Raw genomic sequence first — 21,695 nt, forward strand, 5'->3', positions numbered from 1 at the left:
TAAAACTATAATATAACCCACCAATTTACTTTATTGATTATCGTACAGTTGAGAGCCCAATGATACATAGATAGAAAATAATAATCATACAAAATATAGAATACTTATAAATATTTACAACTCTTATAAATTACAAGTTTCAACAATATTAATTAATTTGTGTTTATATATTATATACATTACTCGATTTGTAATTAATTAACCATTTCAACAAAGATTACATTCAATATCCATTATACATATTTACACAAGTTTAAATATTTTTATTATAAAGCAATAATAAATTGTTATGTAGAATATATACATGTGGTTTACATTTATTCATACAATAAAATTATGGAATACTTAATTAAATAAGTAGTATTAAATATGACTGGATTTCCACTTCATTCATATTGAGCAATCACTCATATTTCTCTAACGAAAATACTAACTCAAAAGTCGTAAACAGATGGTTCCTAAGTGATTTAAAATGTCTTTAATCACTTGCGCTTATAAATATAAGCAACACTAGTAAAACTAACTGGATAACAAACTTCAAATAGCTCATTCTATACCAAAATAATTAAAATAGATAAGAGCTAAATAGCCTACTACTAATTAAAAATAATTGTTAAAAATTTTTGTGTATTTATACTTTAATATATATTTTGATCATTTCGGCACAGAACATCACTATCCAGCGCATCATTTCATAAATATCTACGAACTGATCTAAAGTAAAAATTCCCAAGCAGGTACCAGTTTGTTTCGGGCTATTTCATGCGGTTTAATACGTAATCGGTGGCGACAATCAGACCTTTTTGATAAGGACTCTCCTGTAGAAGACTGGCCAATCTGGCCGCTTCTTGACAGTGTTGCTTGGCCAGGAACTGAGTCTGTTCTAGGCCTCTTGATTTGTGGACAAGCTCAAAAGCTTTTTCTACATCACCCGGCTCTTGAAACCTCCTCATTATCATTGGGTTTAATTCGGGGTACTAAAAATAACACAAAAAAATGGTTAAGGAATGGTTATGGCTTCATGGTGTTGTTTACCTTTTCACAAGCAAACAATACTGGCGCAGTGGCCAAACCCAACTTAAGGTCTGCCGCAGTGGGCTTTCCCATTTGAGATGAGGACGAAACGAAATCCAAGAGATCGTCGACCAATTGAAATGCTAATCCCAAATTTCTGCCGTACTGATATGAAATATCCGAAATCTGTTCGTCTGCGCCGGCCAAAACAGCAACCTAAAAGACAGCGTTGAGTTTTTGTATTGTAAGTTATGGGACTTAAACTAAAAAACTTACAGCTTTTACGGCATTTGCAATGAGGGAGGCAGTTTTCCTATAAGTTTTAGTAAGGTAGTGTGCGAACCTTTCGTTTTCCGTTTCCTTAGATCCCAGCTGCATAAATTCTCCTTGAACTAGGTCAGTTACTACCTGTTGAATCACACAATTAATATTCATATTTATGATATTGTAGAAGTTTTTATACATGGAAATAATTACCATTTATACATTCGTTTCCGGTATTCAATATATTATAATTATATTATTTCGAGATTGCATATTTAAAGAAATTAGATAACCCCAAATTTGAATCCAACTGAGCCAAAAAATCATATGTTAAGTAATAATCAAATATTTATAAACTTCGTTGTTAAATTAATAGACGCTTTTACTTTGTTAAGTTCATTGCAACAGACTTGAGAGCGTGTCACATTTTGTTTCTATCGCTTAATAATTGTGTAAAAGACATGACTTCATTAGCGTTACATTCAACGGCCGGATATCAAAAAAGCATATTAACAATGACTTCAACATTCTTTAACTTGCAACAGTGTACTTCTTTCCTTTAATCATGTTAAAATTATTCATGTTTTTTGGATGACAAGGTAAACTTTAATGTCACTACCATTGGCTAACAACGTTGCATTGAATTGCTATTATGAAAATTTATAGATTCACAGTGAATTTTATACCTGGCTAAGAATGATGGTGACATCATTGTTCTTTAACCTGGCTATCATCATGGAGGCAACAGCCAAGATGAAGTCGCCAGCCATCGTAACCTGCAAAGTAAAAAAAGAGTTAATTTAGTAAAACAAGAAATAATAAAAATTGTTTAGGCCAGCGTTAGGCAACAGGTTGCATAATGACTGCATTTCGTTGTCGTAATCAATAATCTTGCATTTAACCGGTTTCAGATGCAATGTGCAATATAAAAGTCATTCATACGAGCCTCACAATAACGATAACTTTCACTCGGTTATCACTTTTTTCGGTTGAACTTTTTAAATAAATCACCAAGATTGATTTGTTTGAGAAAACAAGGATTTCAGCACATTTTTTATATAGAAAAATTTGTACTTTACGAATTCTTTGTGTAAATTTAGAACCTCATTATAGTTAATTAATATTCGTAATTCAGAAATTCTAAGTGAACATATTCCTAATTTACGACAGTTTAATATATGGACATATTTTATTAAAAAATGATGTAGTTCTAAAAGTTAATTTAAGCTTTCATTAAATTTAAACACATAAATTAATGTTACACAACTATAAATATTTCAATATCTGATTATTAATATTTTTATTAATCATATTCTTAACATGACTCACAGTATAATAATTATAAGATTAAAAATGTACAAAATGCCATTGATTAGGCAAAAACTCAATTAAACAAAGTGGCCTAATTATTACTTAATTCCTAGTCCTTGGTGTGATTTTCGCACGAGCTGTTCTTCTAAATTGGTCGACCTTACATTAATCTTTAAGTAAATTATTGTTGTACAATTTTGCAATAGCATATTATAGAAACTGTTGTACTATAATATAAGTAATTGTGTAGAAACGATGCGATCTTCAATAATTACGATAGAAGATTGTGATTAATGATTTCACAGCTATTGTTTTTTCCATTACAAATTATCTTAATTATGTTAACATCCAAGTGTGAATATACGCATATATGTGAATATGCTGAAAACAGAATAAATTATAAAACACCATCATTTAATTCTTAGGCACATAAATAAAACATAAATAACAATTGTTCCCGTATGTTTAGATGCAATTATGCTAACCATTTAATGAGTAGACATAAGCAATTCGTATGCACCACCTGTTATATCTTGTAAGTGCAATATCTAGGTTAGTGGCACTCTTACTAGCAAAGGGGAAAGTTAATAATTCCTTTCAACGATTCGACAATTACTTAATTACTTATTTGCAATATGTGTTTGATGCTTCGGCTCTCTATCTTTTGTGATGAATCGGTCAGATCAATCCACATTTAGAATAGATGAGAACAGAAATATAAGAACTCAACAAAGCAAAATATATTACAATAACAATACCAGTAAATATTTAAAATTACAAGAAATTATTTTACAAATTCAATAATATTAAAACGTTTATTACTTTAGTTGCTAACTAACCTCAATAAAATACATTTTGCAATTTCTGCTGAACCAGTTTGATCTGTTTAACCATGAAATAATTTAAGAATGCGCACAAGAAGTAGTAAATTTTTTAGATATTTCTTGTGTGCGCATTTGATAATAAAATTCCAGCTCAGCATTTTTCATATATTATTAATATAATAATTATTACAGACTGCAAATAAATATGTGCGCCTACGGTGATCGACACAAGTTAAGTAATGCCTGATTAGTAGAATTTAGTGCTTCAGGGATAGAAATAAATAGCGAATTATTGGGCGAAATTGTTGTTGGCTTGTTAAAAGCACGATTAAAATTGCAACATCACGGTAAATATAAATAAGGATAACCTTAACACCTTGACATTTAAGAAAGGACTTGCAATGTATGAGATATCCTCAAGCAAAAATCATTGACCATTTGCTTTTACCCAAATGCCCAATGAAAACTATTATTCATTCGCGTGCGAAAACATTATATAAAGTTTTAAATTCACTTAACGTTTTAATCAGTCATTTATGCATTAAACATACTGCGGCCAGATCACTATATATAATATAAATTATCTGAAAGTCTTAGTGACGGGACAAACTATTTAATTGGGAATTCCAGTGGTGTTACAAAAATACATTGGTGATTTATAAATTATGTAACATGCTGTTAGGTAATAAATTGAATTTTAAATTGGATCTCGAAAGAAAATAATAGAAAAGGAATACGGTTAAAAACAGTTTGGGTTCATTGTTATTCTGAAATCATCGAAATTATGCTCAGACAAAAGTCAGACTATCTGATTTCATCTCATCATAGCGTTTACACACGTTTCCGACGAATATTTACCTTCTTATGATTCCACATTACGTTTACACTGGGCTTTCCTCGTCTAAAATCCGACTGATCAATTACATCGTCATGTACCAATGATGCTGTGTGAATCATTTCCGATATCATTGCGACTTCTCTTTGTGACGGTAACAAGCTGCAAAAACAAACATACTTTTATACGGATTCCAGACAAATAAAATGTATTGTACATTATTCATTATTTTATTTACAGATGCCCACATTTTTAAAAAGACACAATTAAATTTCTAAGCCTACATTGTCACGTACTTAATAAAAGAAATAATGAAAAAAAAAATTGAGTAATTGTGATTGACTCTTATGAATGTGTGCTACATTGACCTATTTACCCTTAACGGCTTTCTGATTAGTTTTATAAATATTCAGACAACTCTCGATTTTTGTCACAATGCATATTCATGTGTACACTTGTCGGTCTGGCATGTACCACCATGTATTGAGTAAATCCGTGTCGTAATTTTGGCATGTACCTTGATTTGCATTCAGTTTCAAAAGAATTAATAAAAATTGATGAATATTAAAAGATGGTTTCTAAGACTTGTAAACGTCTCGCTGGGATAACCGAGAATTAGGCCGTTGAAAGTAAAACCGTTGCGACACGCTCTTGTCATTGACCACAAATTAAAATCAATAATAACGCATGAGTTTAAAACGTGTGCGTGTTGGGCAACGGCGACAACTTAGATTGTTCGTTCGGAAAATCGAATAATTGAGCGGCAAATGGAGCAATGCCCTTCTGATCTATGGCCGACTCCGTTTCCGCGGCCTTGCGATTTCCCCACCACCTCTCCCCCAAGGCTGCGGCTCATTCACAGACGAGGATCATCGTACACCTACAATCGCAATACTTCCTCGGTTTATTATCATACAATAGAGGTTTTTCAGTGCAAATCACTTCTGTATTTATAGAATTGTTGCCGTGTTTCTTATCCAATAATCGGAATTCCTTGTGTGTACAACAACATCAATCAATATAAAACATCGACAAAAAATTGTCGTAAATGCAAATTTATCATTTAAATAATAAAATGCATCAATCAATTAACACTTAAGTAGTGAGCAAGGATAAGTGAGCAATTTCAAGGGACTGCTCATCATAATCAGCTTTATGGTACTTTTATCATGTCGTTAATTATTTTCTGTAGCCAAGGCCTAATCGTTATTAATATTTTTATAAATCGGCTTGGAAACGTGACTTTTCACGACTATGGACATTTTAGTTGCCTCATTGACATGGAATCAACGCCATTAGGACCAATTATCTTCACCAGCACGCACTTTGCGCAACAGATTTTCAATACTCAGAAATACAAAGGCGCTGAAGATGTGTTGAAACATCAAGACAATTTTCGTGTACTTGATAGTTTAATTGCTCATATTGCATTTATGGTTTAATAGTAGATGAAGATATTTTTAGAGGTCGAATTTCTTTAATATATTCGTGTACAAATGTAAATTATGTGACACACATCTTATTTTTATGGCTTCTGAATTAACTATATAGGCACTTATAGTTTTCGTGACTCTTTACCACACGAACATCACGTCAATCAAACTGGTCATTCCAAGGAAAAACCTCAATATCTATTTGTCGTTACAACCAAGTTACCATATTAAACTTTTCTAGATGTGTTGACATTTCAAGACTTAATTACCGTCGTAGATATTTTTAGAGGTCAAATTTGTTTGATTGATACATCCGTGTACTGCTATTGTTTCTAAATTAACTGTATACGCAAATATAGTTTTCGTGACTCTTTACCAAATGAGCACTGCCCGTCCATTAAATTGAAAATTTCCAGGAAAAACCTCCCCCTCAAATATTATCCATTTATTGTCACAATAAAATCCTTTCACTTTAAAGACATTTTCGTGTTCTTAATAGTATAATTATTCATTGCATTTAAGGTTAATAGTTGTATTTTCGGAGGTCGAATTTATCTATTATAAATAATACATCCGTGCAAAATATGACACACATCTGACTCTAATTGATTCTGAATTAACATAATTGTAATTTTGTTTTCAGAATTGTTTTACAAATTAACAGTTCACATCAATTAAATAGAGCTTCCCCAGAGAAAAGCTGCGCCTCTATCAATACCACAGACAAAACCTTTCACTTTGATGTGAACCTTACCTTTTTTCCTTGTAAATGTGATAGTTTATTGCTCTGGCCATCAGAATCGCCACCATTGGTCGAATGGCTTTCCCGTGTCCGTCAAAATAGTATGTGGATATGTCATACAGGTCTTGTTGGTATGTGTTCCTCCGAAGGGACTGTAACAGAAAGGTTTGTGAACTTTGATAAAATACATGAAACGTTTTAGGTGTTGAGTTACTGGCTTTCTATCGGTGCTTATCTGATACGATGTATAATTATCGTTGGGAACGCATAAGAATTTTAATGCAGGTATGCGGAGGCAATCGTCTTAAGGTCATCTTTAAATAAGGTTTAAGAGTTCATTTGGTATTCGTGTCGGGGCGGCCGAAAGGAATTAAATTACATAGAAAGAAAAATTAACCATGACAACTACAGTGAATCACGACGCAATAAAACTTATTGGTTGTTGTTAAGATGTCTTTAAGATAGTGAGGAATAAATGTGAACGAATAGATGTGATCATTGTCTTGAGATTTTTTCCCAATTTCCTGGTTTCTTTTCAATCAATTTACATAAACGTTGATCAAAGTATTTTGTAAGCTTTAATTAATCTGGCATTTCCGGCTCTTATTTGTTAGTTAGTTGTTAGTTTATTAAATAATGTTTATTCTAACTTTTCTTTTTGTACTTTCCATTATTGTCATCACAATTAATTTACATTAATATGCATTTCCTTATGCCACTTATCATTTTTATAATAATGTTACAGTTTGAACAAAATTAGAAATCTCCACATCGATTCATCCACTTTCTTGTACAATTAACTTATCATTGTGCCATTTGTGGTATAACGCCCAGTACAAGAAATCGAATCATAGTTACCTCTCTAATATACACATAAACATCCTTGAGGTCATCTTCTAACAAGGCGTACGGATCGACCTGGTACTCGGGCAGCGAACCAGGCTGTTGCGTCCTCATTGTGCTGTAGGAAAATGCCGTGCCAGCCACTTCCGGTCGAATGCAAGGATGCCAGCATCCTGATGCCGTACCAGTTGCGGCTAATTTATTTAATACTGGATTCTGTAAAAGAAAAACGGAATGAGCAACCCCGGAAAACGGAAGATGTTAAATAGTACTCAAGGTGGTTCAAACTTTGTTAAATTAGTGCTTCGTGTAATTAATTTAGGTAATTAATTAATAATGATTTTTTATATGGTGATGTCATTTTTAGACAATGAGCAATGAAGTTGAAGCTAATTTATATACGTGAAAAGCAGACACTTTCACCTTTTATGCAAATAAATGGAAAGAGAAAAAATTTTTCGAACTCACAATTAGTATGTATCGAAACTGTTTAACACAATAATTTTAATAAATGCCGAATTTCTAAAATACATTAGCAAAATAAATATTTAAGTTTGAGCATTACAAAACAATTTGGAAACAAAGAAGCAAGGAACTCATTAAGACGGTAATCGGACAGACCACCCATTACAATTTCCCAAAATCGTTGTTTATTGCAATGCAGATTTGAATCTTGCGTTGCGAAACAAAGCAGATTTTACTTGGAAGAATCTATGTTGCTTTAAATTTTGAAAGAGCAAATCGTGCAATTTTGAAACTGATTTAATTAGCCATTTAGTTATGGAAGTAGCATTGCGCACACAATGCGGCTATTGCTAAATTTGTATTAGACGGATCGGCTGCGCTCGCAATAAGATTCAGCCGAATAACAACGCAGAAAATCTTACAACAAAACAATTTTGCAATTGGTTCATTGTTCATGATTCGTAATATCGAGAGATAATCAGGGCATTAAATCGTCAAGTCCGTAACTCAGGGAAATTGTGTGGAGCTTCGGAAATCAATTCGGAAAATAGTTTCGTAATATATGTTTTTGTTTAAATTTTGAAATATCATAATCGTGACATTAAAATAAAGACCGTGACACAAAAAATTGTCCGAAGCTCGTTTGTAATACATCCAAAAATTAAATTGATTATATAATCCAATATCGTGCTGGACCGAATATTAGTTGAGGCTAATAGGAACTTAATTTCAAACTGTGGCAGACACAAAATTGTAATGATTGATTAAATATACAGGTATTGTTACAATTTATATACTTCAAAAGTTGGTGATTAAAAATTATTATCGATGCAAAACAATACTTGAAGTGACTGATGAACTTAATATTCCTAAATCAATGGTTTGGAAAGTAATAACCCTGTACTCAAAAAAACGAAAAAAGTCCTGGCCATTCAAATTTAGTTGGTGTAACAATAAGGCAACATTTAGTACATAAATGAATGAAAAAAAAAAATTAAGTATTTTAAGACAGGTCGTAACTGAAAGTAAAAGTATCAGAGAATTAAATTTGGATTTTAAAATCTACATTTGTGTTTTTATAGGCAAAGGAAAAGCCAGTGATATTGACAAAAGAAAAGAAAATCGGGCTTAATTGATCAATGTTCAAAGTGTCTTGGACTGTAAAGAACTGATCAAATTATTTTTAACGGCGAATCAAAATTTGCCTTTTGTATTATTATCGTAAATAAAGAGGCTTTATGATTTGGGTTTATATGGCACCTTCAGCTTTGAGGTATTTCGAATTTGACGATACTGTGAACTTTATTTTCAAATTTAGAGAAGCTTAATGTCTGTGAAAATTATATTTTTCAACACACCGTCACACAATGGCTCGCGGATTACAAAATATGTGTTCTTTTGTGGTCTTCAAGCAGTCCTATACTAAATATCATTGAGACTGATTAATATAAAATAAAATAAGCGTTAAATAACGATCTGCAACGAACATTACCACACGAGTCCAAAAGTGAACAAATTTAGAAGGAATTTATGTCTAATCAGTGCAGATTTTTAATTGAGTCTATGCTCAAATAAATTCAAAGCAGTAGGTACACTAATTAGAGCAAAAAGTAACAAAATGTGATATTATGAATAAAAATCCTTGTCTGAATATTAAGTTGCCACACAAAATGGGCTATTTTTTTTAAATGTTGGGGTTCCTTTTGTTATTACTGGATATCCACCATTTGAAAGTTTTCCCTAGGTGTTCCTCATTTTTTGTTATCGAAAAATATATGTTCTTGTGAAGAATTAAAAGATATGGAGACATATAAGGCTACTACATGATATAAAGGTGTTAGTTTAGAAAGTCCCCTTTGGTCACAGTCCAAAACAATTGTTTTGGTTCGATTGGGAAAACGCTAATCAAAAATCAATGGAGGACGCACCATCGAAACCGAAAACCGCCGTTTCGATTTCGGCGTTGGCGCGCGTCACCTGCTGAATCTTGATTCCTCTAACCTACATATTTGAGACGCTATGGAATGTGAAAGTGAACGCGAGCCGAGCTGAACTCGCTCCCGCTCTGCCCGATGGCCGCAGCTCTCTATCTTTGCCTCGTCGATTGGCTTCGGTCTGCTATCTTTTATTTTTGTTATCGGTTCGATTTTTAACATCCGATTAGTAGTTTTCCGTGAACAATCATATTGTTTCCGTATAATGGATGTCATCGTTTAAAACGTTTCTTGGGGTTCCTCTAAAGCAACTGATCATTTTTATGAAGTGGCACAATTTTTATAGAAACTACTTCTCCTTGTGCAAACCTCCTCATCATTTGTCTGTTCATATTTGCTAAATACGTTGCATTAAAAGTAGTAAAATGGAATTTGTACATTGATGATTAAGCTAATCAATTAATTAAAAGCACATTTAGCAAATGAACTGCTCAGGCATTCAGTAAACTTTTCTAACATTTTAATCATTCTTAATATTTTACAAATAAATAAAAATAATAATTAATGATATACCGAAAACTTTAAATAATGACAAAAACAAACTTCAATATTTATTTATTAAATGAAAGTAAGAAAACAGTGTTAGGAATAAGCTAGTGATCTATATATAAAACTCATAGAAAATTAATTACATTATAATTACAAACATAATCCGTTAAAGTAATGGGACGAATGAATGGGTGAGAATTTTGATAGTACCGGTGATTGCTAGTAACCTTATTTTGTGATTGAATAGGTACATTGTCTTTCGTTCAATGTTTTATGTAACATTATCGCTTTTTATGTAATTGTTATGCCGCTCATCGATTATGACACAAGATTATACAAATGTGTAGGCAGACACGATAATTTTATTCAGTTTCGTTCACCAAAAATGGACCAGAAACGGTCAATGAGTAGTCAGTATTATCTCCTTGAAGTTCCCTGCAATTACTCAAGTTGTTTAATTATCGAATAGGAAGTGCACACTATAATAATGAGCAGAACCTAATTAAAGCTTATGAATGTAATATTTATCGATGATGCTTATTAGTCAACAACGATTGCCGTTACTCAAACATGAAAACATACATTTAATTTCAATTCTTGAAGATTTACAATTGTCTAACGATGTAATATCATAATAAAAAATTAGTAATAAATGTATAATTTTATTGTAAAATACATACACATCTGAATTTAATTAATTTTATTGGTGTTACATTGATGGATTTCTTTATATGTGCCACTGCTGTAAATTAAATTGTTGGGCAAACAATGTGTCGAAATAATTTTCCGATAATGCAATTAACGTTACCACACTCTGCAGAACATCTAAACATAAATAAAAATTTATGCAATAAACTCCAATAGACCATTGGAAAACATGAGCCTCGATCAGTGAAATTAGCTATTCTGTTATACTATACCCGTGTAAATTTTTATTTATTAATTAACACCGTACCAAAGTTAAACACGTTAATTTCGCCTTGGTGTACTTATATTGTTTAACCATAAAACAAGTGGTTCTGACACGTTGCAAACGAAAGTTTATCGACCTGACCGAATATTTACCCAAATATCAGTCACATCGTCTTAAATCCGCAAACAATTCAAAATAATGCGTTATTTGAATTTAAATTGTAAGATCCCGACCTCAATTACACTACAGCAGACAAATTGGCTTTCAGCACGAAGCTTTCCAATTAAACATATGGCGGCAAAACGTAACAACGAGCATATTGTTCACATTCGTATGGACAGTGTTAGTAATGCAATTATTTGTTGCAAAAGTGTACTTTAACGATTTCCTATTTTTTTGACGTACAGATTCGAATCTGATTTGTGCTAAACAAATTAGTGGCAAAAGTATGTCACTGTCGACGAATTAAGTTGCAGATCGTTAGTAAACAACAACTAAATTTTTATTTTGTCGAGGTGTTTTATGCAATTATGGCAACACATTCTTTGAAACAAACTATTATTGTATTATAATCATTAAGTCATGATTTGGAAGAATAAGTGTTTCCTTTAAAACGTGTCACTGATGTTCATGTCAAGTTGAAAGCCGAATTTATTTTCGTTTTGAGTATTAAAATTAATGTGACGATATTTTATATAAAAAATGTAAATTTAAATTTTGGACTGATCAATTTTGTGGAAACTATTTAAATTATTTATCACTTTTTTAGATGGATGGGTTGAATATAATCCGTGTATTAAAACTAGAAGTAATCGAAATCAATAATGGATACTGAGCAGTCTATTATGCATTTTTAAATGAAAATAAATAAATAAATAATTAAAACTCTACAAACTGGCTGTAAAAACAGGATTAAATGAAACAAAAATATATGTTTAGTAAAATAACAAAAATTTATTAAATAAAAATAAAATGAAAATTTAATTTAGATTGTTGTTTGCAGAACTCGTTAGTGGTAAGATTTTTATGGCTATTTTCTAAAAATATAATAAAGAACCTTTTTTAAAAAAGTAAATTAAAAGGTCAGAATTGCATGTGTTGTTTCAATTATACATCCTTAAAAAAGTAACATAAAATAATTTAAAAACTGTATGATAAAAACAGTTCAGAGATTTTAAAATATTCACACAAGAAATAGTTAAAAACTACTTACACAAAACGTAATAAGTATATATAACATCTAATTAACATAAAGTTGTCATTAACATGATTTACTTACGTTTACTAAGTACACACAGTTACTGAAACCAACTCGCTAATTATTATCATATTGCTTTATAGTAAAATATTACAAGAGCAATTATGCAGTAATTAAAAACTACTGGTAAAAACTAAATAATTGTACATACAGAAATAATTTGTTTCGTTAATTTCATAAAAGAGAAAATTAATAGATATACAGCAGTTAATGTGGAATGCTCCAATTACTAAATTAAGAATAAAATTTAATGATAATAATTTTTTATTAAGAGACGTGTAAATTTAGTGTCTAATTGACATTGTTATTATACTAATAAGTAATTTTTATCGTTTATCAAGTTTTAATAAAAATCAAATCAATCAACCCAATTTTTAATCCATATTTTTGTCAATATTACATCAAAAAGATTTTGTGGTGACGCAGGATATTAGAATATCTTCAAATTTAGATAATTAAATATAAAATTATAACAAATAAAATTTACAAATTGAAAATGAATAATACAATAACTAAAATTAAAGATTCAGTAAAAGAATAAAGATATGAAAAATAAAAATAAATAAATAAATATTAATGATAATATTTTTTTATTAATAGAAGTGTCTGTATTAAATTTAGTGGTTGACATTGACGTTGTTATTATATTAATAATTAATTTTTATCGTTTATCAAGCTTTAATCAATCAACCCAATTAACGCAGGATATTAGAGAATCTTCAAATTCAGAAAATTAAAAATATCATAACAATCAACAGCAATCATAACAAATAAATTTTACAAATTGAAAATGATATACATGATACAATAGCTAAAATTAAAGATTTAGTAAAAGAATTAAGACATGAAAAGTAAAAATAAATAAATATTAGAATTTTAAAAACGAATGATATTTTGTATCTTTTTTAGAGACCATCGAGTGTGGTCTGAGCTTTCATTAAATCATACCAACGATTAAAACTTTCAATTTCCTTGTCAAACTCATGAATAACTATAATTAATATTTTAAACTAGACGCAAGACAAAATAATGCCAAAAAATTCAAAAAGATGACAGTTTTGGTTAGCGTTACAGTTAATACACACTGATTAAGCACGGCGTGCCACTTACATTTTAAATGTAAAACATTTTTTCAGGTCTGATTGTTAAGAAACAATGTGTGTACTAAACTCTCGTTGATTTCTATTCAAGCTCGCCACGTATTAATTTCATAGTTTCTATTTCTGTCAAACTGGTCATGTGCAGTCGATTAAGTAATTACGGATGTAACAGCCGAAATTGTTGCGATGAGACGTCTTAACAATATAATAATAAATATAACGAGAAAATCGTCGACAATTTTTCAATGCGTTGGCCCAAATAATGATCAGTTTTGCAGAAAATAGTCCAGCACTGGGTACTTTCAGTAGTTGATTGGAGAAAAACCTTATGCTGTTAAAAAAAGCAACTGACCTGCAAGACATCGAGATCAATCTCGAGGCTCGTTTAAAACCGGAAATAATTGTAAAGAAAAACCACTTTCGTTGGGTCAACACGTGATCCGTTTGGCGAAAACATCACTTTCATCTTTTACTCGATGACACCTCCTTTAAATTTAGATTATTAATTTCGTAAACAACCAAACAAATATATTACCATATTGTACCATTGTTTCATGTCACATCATTAGTAAAAATTTCTTTTGATATCGTAAGAACTTTGCAAACAAAGTTAGCAATCGACTGGTCATATTTGAACTTTCAAAAATGACGAAACGCCCCACACACATATACCTTCCGTTCAATTGATCCGGCAATAACGAGACGGCGATTGGTTTGTCCAAAGATTTACGGATTGTTTTTCGGCAATTTTGAATCGCAGCGGTGAAAGCGAGACGCGCCCAAACAGGTGTTGCAGTCGAATTACGAATCTCACGTAAAAAATGGAGTCGCATCTGTACGCAATGTGCGTAATTAATCCGTGCCCCCTAGTTTGGCGGTCAATGGCACGGCTAAATTAAATTAATTAAGCCATTAACGGATTTTAAAAAGAAAGCTGAAAGAAACCGCAGATGGTTTGTTTCCAGTGTTTCAATTATGGTTTGCGTTAATTTTTTCATAAATAAATTACGGAAGAATTAGGTAAAACCTCTTAAATTAGTGTTTTAATTAATTGCAAAAAAATGTTAGGCACTCAGTTTTAATGAAATAGTGTTCGTTAATTATTAAAACAGGACCTAATAGACGAATTCTAAATTCTGTCGAAATTTTATTTGTTCATTTAGTATTGTTTGTTTTGCGTTATATAAGCATCTTAAAAGTCAAGGTCTTTGCGGCGGTGCGTTTTATTTTTGACAATTTCAAAATTCAACTTTTTATTGGTTTCACGCAATCCAATCTAATTTTAAAACCGTGTGATAAAACGATTTGAATTTTGATAAGTGAACAGTGTAATAAATCTCGACCATACCCGGCGCATCCACCACATTTGACAATGGACTTCACACTTCGATCAAACAATAATAATAAATTAATCACCTATAAAATCAAGCCAATGCTATTTAAATGTTTCACTATAATGCGAGTTGTCGATTACAGTTACAAAACCTGCATGCTATTTCAGAAAGTTCAGGCATTTCACAAGTTTTACTGTTTTGATTGTGCAACTCACATAAAATGCAAACATCGACAATATTGAACGATCATGATATATCAAATTACTTACAGGTGTTCGAGATTATTATTAGATTCAAATTTTTTAATCAACAATTTTTTAGCAAATTTTTAAGCGGTCATAAGTGGTGATGTTGCAATACCCTAATCGTGCCATGATCATAATAAAGTGACTACCAACATTTAATTAATTGTTGTAATGATAAATGTAAAGATTTAAATGAAAAATTAAGAAATATGATAGATATTGATACGATTAAAAAGTATATTTTAAGACCTTGATATTATTTCTAAATTTAAACGGTCAGTGGTAAAAATGTTGCAATTATATCCAGACTGATATATTAGAAATGTAAATTATAAGGTTAACAAGTACCTACTCCAATTTGACATGCATTCAAATTATATTATACTCTACTTTAATACGTTACAATAACACTCACATTCTAATTATTGCAAATCTTGGTATATTATGCTTATATTTTTATTAAAACAATATTGTGTAATATATTTTTTATTTCTAAAATTAAATATTAAATTTTGTATTTTATTTGTACAATATTTCTGATTGAAGAAAAGATTTGTTTTGTAAAAAGTTATTTTTTGAGACAATTTTAAATGAAATCAGTTATAATTTTATTAACTTCAAATTATCACGTCCAACTCAAAAATATAATCAGCTTAACTAAAAAATATTTTCAACTTTTTGTAACTTTCAAAAAAACATTATGAAAATTTGCAAAATTCATCATCCTTAAATAATTAAATCAGTGATTAAAAACAATTTTTTTTGTCACGGCATTTTTTAAACGATTTCAAAATTTGTTCACTTACCTATAAATACACAATGTAAAATAGTTTATAGAAGTACAATATTCAATTCAAGCTTGAAAACTAATTTTTTGTATCGTTCTTAATTTCAAAAAAGCATGTTTTCAAATATATTTCTCATCTCTTGAAATTTATATTTTGAATTATTTCAAAAATCGAAATACTATTGAGATTAAATTGTATCAAATATATCATCAAAATAAGTTGTAATAAACGACCTAATCCCCTAAATAATTCAATAAATACTTTAACCTTAAATTTTTAAACTAGTAATAAAACTAATACCATAAAACTTCTTGTCAAATTAAAAAATAAAACTAATTAAGATTAAACAAAACTGAATATTTATCGCTACGTTTTTAGGATTATTACTTGGTCAGTTTGTAAGTTTCGCGATGAATCGACCAACAAAAATAGGCATTGCTTCTTACCATATCCCATTGTAGCGCCTTCTCTATGTGTAATATATTGGTGAAACTTTTCACCGTGATCATCTGATACTGCTCCAAGATTTGGAGAGAAGTGTGAGTGTAAAAAATAAATTTTAAGGGACGTATTGCATTTCAAAACTATGTAAGAAGAAAGAAGTTGAATGATCCTGGTAGTTTTTACTTTTTTTGTTTCCAAAAAAATTATGACACACTTCAACGAACGCGATCCATAATTTTTTTTTCAGCTTCATTCAAGATGCTTATAAAATTTGGGTCCTCCATGAGGTCTCGTATTAGGGAACCCTCTTTCAATTTCTGGTTACTGATGGGAGGAAATTTAGTTTTAAAATATTGAAAACCTTCGCCACATAATTTTTCAGACCTAACTTTATATGGAGTCCGGTTAACATAACTACAACTTTTAGATCCGCACAGATATTTCTCGTAAACCGACGAAAAATACATAATTTAAGCGATTTAAAAGACGTATGAAAAACAAATACATGATAACGATAAATGAGAAGTAAAGATAAATTTAGCATGTTTAAATCTTTATATTTATCATATTTTTAATTAAATGAGGATTTTGTTGCAGACCAGTGTAATTGGTTGAATAATCAATTCGTAATATTGTCGAGCATTCATTGTTTCTCAGTTCAATATGGTATGGAACACGGTTACAGAACAACCTCAAACAGCAACAGCTGGGGCCATGTTTCTTTCATGATATCTATCACCACGTTCATGTTCAAATACGAGTGATATGTGTACCTAGGCTCATCTGTGAACAAATAAATAATTCCGCCATTCGGTTGACCAGCTTCATGCAACTTTCTTCTGATAGTAGGCAGATTTATGGTGACTCCTGTATAAAGCTTAGATGTACAAAATGTGGGATTTCGTCTAGTAGAAATAATCAGAAAACTGCCTTTTGGTCGTTGTTGCCCTCCACCATATGGTATATCAGTATTACTTGTTTTCCGATTATTACACTCTATAAACATGAATTTGGACTAGTTGCTGTTGACTCAGATACCCAAGTTCTAAAATTGCAATTATAACGGCAAAATCTTCAGAAGAAATACTATTACTTATTTTACGGTGTTATAAATTGAGAATGAACCGAATAAAATGTGTTCAAATTCACAATCTGAGTTTTTTGGAAAAAAATTTACAAGAAACAGCATGTTGTTTACAATATATTAGACATATTAAATATACAAATATTTAAAAAAAAAAATTAAAATATTACTAATCAAAATAAAACATACTGAAAATATTTTTAAATCTGTTTATTCTATGAAATTCAAATTATCTATTCCAAAGACGCAGTTATTATGAATAATTGTATAAAACATTTTAACTTATATATTTAAACATACAATTCAACGTACAAAAAACAATTTCTGGACATTTTTTGAATTACTAATATTTATAACAAAACAATTTCATTTCAAAGTCTTACCTTTAAATATTCAGAACTAACATAAAATAAAAGCAATATAAACAGAATTTAAACGTTTAATAAAGCAATGAAGTGATTATCCTATAGTTTCTACTCAGAAAAGAGTAATGTTATGTAATACGACCATAGTTATGTAAAGGATTAAGCAACTGATAGTCCGCTCTTCTTAAAATTTACATAAATTCTTCATAAGCCATTGAGAACGTTTGTGGCTGCAGAGTGACCGATCATACATCACAGTTTCGAATTATACTAATTATCTCTATTTTCAAGATCTAATTTATGAAAGCTGCGTGAGCCGAAACACCAATAAATAAATGTGGAATTATGTATTATAATGCATCCCAAATAGTCGATGTTTATCACGTCGGTTTTGAACATGGTGGGAATGCAGAGGGAACAGTTATTTTTCAAAAGGTACCAGTTTTGGTTGTGCAACGAAAAATGTTTTTCCAAGTTGATTATAATTAGTTGCAAGAAATGTTTAATCATCTAATCTTTTATATATTAAAAAATAACTGTTTGATCTCAAGGTAGTGACCGGTAAAAAGTTCAGGCACGTGGTTTCTATTAACGAAACGCCCATCTTCTCTTATTGATGTTATTCCTGCTGTTATACAAGTATGCAAATAATAAAACATAATAATAAACTAGTAATAAATCTAAATATCTATAACCACATTAAGATTCTCCAATATTTTACCAAACTAACTGATAATTTAACTATAAAATCCTAGATCAACTGGTAACATCTGGACCGCATCTTTTAAATTTGAAAGCCAATTAGTCAGTCTCCTTTCCTAGGCTGACTTAATAAGCGTTGACCAACAGACTACTGCTACTACAACGACTCGATCCTCCATCAAATCTGTCAGCATCCATAAGGTATCGAAATATCGAACTTGCCACGTTATGATAAGCAATTAATTAAACGAGGAAACAAGAAGAACGGGGCCCGCGCCGTCCGTTTTCCGAGAGTTAAGTGTCTTTAGGCCAATGCCTCCGCCGTGCGGTGCACAACATAGGTGAGAGTGTCCTTGATCCTGTCCAAGTGGGTCAGATGTTTACTTTCTTCAGCGAAGAGCCTCGCCGAACTGATATCGGCTGCAGCAAACGCCGTTTACCATTGTCTTCACCATCGGAAATGGACAACCCGAATTCCAATCGGTCGCCACCATTAATTGATTGATAAATATAAAATAATAAAATTTGTAAAAAAGGGACGCAAAAATTACAAATGGAAATTTAAATTAACATGATAAAAACTAAATATAAACCGGGCCCATGTAAAAAACAATTTCTAATATTACAATAAGTTTCTATTTATTTTAGACAGTTCATAATTAATATTAATAGTTCTAAAAGAGGTGAGGACAAATACGAACGGTCTAGCAGTTACACTAAATGAAAACATCACTAAAAAAACTTCAATAATTTTAAGCTGTTAAAAGTGATAATTCTATTTTATGTTATGTAAGTTTTATCTAGGACCTAAGATTTATTAACTCTTGATTTGGATAAACTGTGTAAAAATTTATTCAAGACATTACAGATCAAATTAATTATGATAATAAATAAATGTGGATATAATCTAACAAACAAGTTAAAATTGAATAGAAACTGTGTTCAACGATTAGATAAGAAATTACATACACTACCAGCTCTTATCAACACAACTAGGTAAACAATTGCAAATGACTCAAACCAATTATCTGTGGTGTTAGACACGACGGTTTAGAATCTAACCAAAAATAATCCAATTAAACCCGATCATTCTTTGAAATTAAATGAGACGGTGATTTATAAATTAGACGGGTGATAGGCAAATTATTACCAAAATAGAACAAACAGTATTTAAATAAGCCTGTTACTAATAATAGTTTACCTTATCAATGTCAACTAATTAAAGAAAAAATATAAACAAAACTACAAAATCCTGAAATTCTTCTCAGAAAAGACCTTGAGTTATTGTCTAAAATATGGTGAAGTATATTAATAAAATTATACACTAAATTAATAGTGATCAGTCGTGATAACTAATACCGCTCAATGGAAAAAAAATTGCCAATAAAAAACCTTGGTATCTAGTTTCGAAGGACGATCAATGGAATTTATGCAAATTCTGATTTAGAAAATTAATATGTGTATTTTCCAAATTAGATCCTATAAGAAAGGGGTAATGAACTTTGTCTTGTTGGAACAAAATTAAGTTGTGAAAAATAAAGCGAACTGAAGTTTTACATCTAACTACAAACAGCAATTTACAAGGTTAAACTACTCGTTGAAAGCAATAAATTTCTCAAATACATTTTTTTCGAAAAATCCATATTTTTGTTTTTTTTTTCATTTTTTTCCTATTCCTATTACTGGAGTATAAGTCGAAAACTTTACAATCAATCTTTTAAAATGCAATAACTTTTTTCATTTACCATAAATAAGATGAGAGATAAATCACCCTGTATATCTACTTTATTTAAACTTTAAATTCTTGTTACACAATAATTAATTTTAATAAATATTATAAAAAAAATACAAATATGCACTTAATTTTTAAATATGAATTCTTTATATGTAATATTTTTTAATCACATAAAGTTTGTATTAAAATAAAAATAATTAAGATGTTAATTTACTTGCGGGATTTTTTACAATATTTATGGACAAATTATGTATACACAACTGTTTCGATATTTAAATATTTACAGTGATTTATGCTGTAAAAAAATACATAAAATATTCGAATCTTGAGTATTAATTAAATAGAAAAACAATAAAAACCAAAATTAAATACAACATTAACGGTTCTCCCAGATTAACCTACATTACAAACTGAACGAATTAATTACTTTCAAATAATAACCTCATAGTAAATAAATAAAATTTATCATGGATCTGAAATTATCGTTAATAAATTGTTATTGTATGATTTGATATTAAGAGTGAACAAAATTTGATGTTTTCAATAACGGGACTTGTTTATTTTAAAACGAATTGAGAATTTTCTTATGTTTGTCTAAACTTTGATTTCTTTAGCTATATATATACAATAAGTTGTTATTTTCTTTTAAGAATAGATATAAAGAAGTCAAAAAATGTGTAAAAATATTACACATTTAATTACAATAAAGGCTTTTTAGTATTAACAGTCACACACAAACATATTACCATGCAAGTGCGTAAAAGAAAGTCAAAGCGACAAAGATAGTAATTGAGAAAGTTGTATATAAAATGTGTTCGCGCAGAATTTTTCACGAGCAATAGATACAGATCCGCGTTACATCCTACTTTTTCACAATCGGCCGATTAATTGATTAACAGCAACTGTAAAGTGTACACAGCGATTTCGATACTTTTATACGCCGGTCACCAACTGGGTGCATTATGGACCAGACGAAAGCATGGGGAAAATTCTTAAATCGAATGTGGGACAATAAATGAAGTGAAATGAATTATTAATGTAAACAAAATTGAAACTTTCGAATGGATTTGTTTAATAGTGTTGTAAATCTTTCCACGGTTTTGTGGATACTATAAAGAATTTTATAACTCGATAGAAATGTTTACAAAATATCGGATAATGTATCATGGACATGTTGGCCCCAAAAACCGTGCATAATAATAATAATAAGTTAGATAATCAATGACGAAATAAATCCATAGCCGCACGTTAAAATATTTATAGATTAAATTTGAGTAATATAAAATGAATGAAAAATACAAATACGTGCCTACCTTAATTTCGGGAATAGTAACGATTGTCCTGTTGACAGTGTGAAATCCGAATTTGGAGCGCACATTGATCGAGTGTCTTTTGAAAATTGGCGAATGTCCCCACTGACACAATTTTTCTTGCACCCTCGCACAAATCCTACTAGAACCTATAGAAGCCATAGTCGGGAGTGTTGTGGGTCCGTGTTCTGGCGGCGTACTCG

General features: G+C 30.4%; 1 protein-coding gene across 1 annotated transcript; it reads right to left on the minus strand.

Moving 5' to 3' along the window:
- Positions 1-13: 13 nt before the first annotated feature.
- On the minus strand, positions 14-21,673 carry LOC109594872 (all trans-polyprenyl-diphosphate synthase PDSS1). Its single transcript, XM_020010127.2, has 8 exons — positions 21,496-21,673; positions 7,282-7,482; positions 6,436-6,575; positions 4,272-4,410; positions 1,965-2,054; positions 1,291-1,422; positions 1,036-1,230; positions 14-977 (listed from the first exon to the last, which is right to left on the minus strand). Exons 1-8 carry the CDS (start codon positions 21,652-21,654, stop codon positions 756-758), a joined length of 1,278 nt encoding a protein of 425 aa, XP_019865686.1. The 5' UTR covers positions 21,655-21,673; the 3' UTR covers positions 14-755.
- Between the last annotated feature and the right edge of the window lie 22 nt (positions 21,674-21,695).

The sequence above is a fragment of the Aethina tumida genome, chromosome 3 (genome assembly GCF_024364675.1).
Source record: "Aethina tumida isolate Nest 87 chromosome 3, icAetTumi1.1, whole genome shotgun sequence".
Lineage (NCBI taxonomy): Eukaryota > Metazoa > Arthropoda > Insecta > Coleoptera > Nitidulidae > Aethina > Aethina tumida.

Excerpts from the sequence above, each read along its gene's own strand:
- LOC109594872 (XM_020010127.2), bottom strand. The coding sequence starts at position 21,654 with ATGGCTTCTATAGGTTCTAGTAGGATTTGTGCGAGGGTGCAAGAAAAA. Across the intron at positions 6,576-7,281 it reads TTTATGTGTATATTAGAGAG|TCCCTTCGGAGGAACACATA; the intron begins GTAACTATGATT and ends TTTCTGTTACAG. Across the intron at positions 4,411-6,435 it reads CACATTTACAAGGAAAAAAG|CTTGTTACCGTCACAAAGAG; the intron begins GTAAGGTTCACA and ends TTGTTTTTGCAG.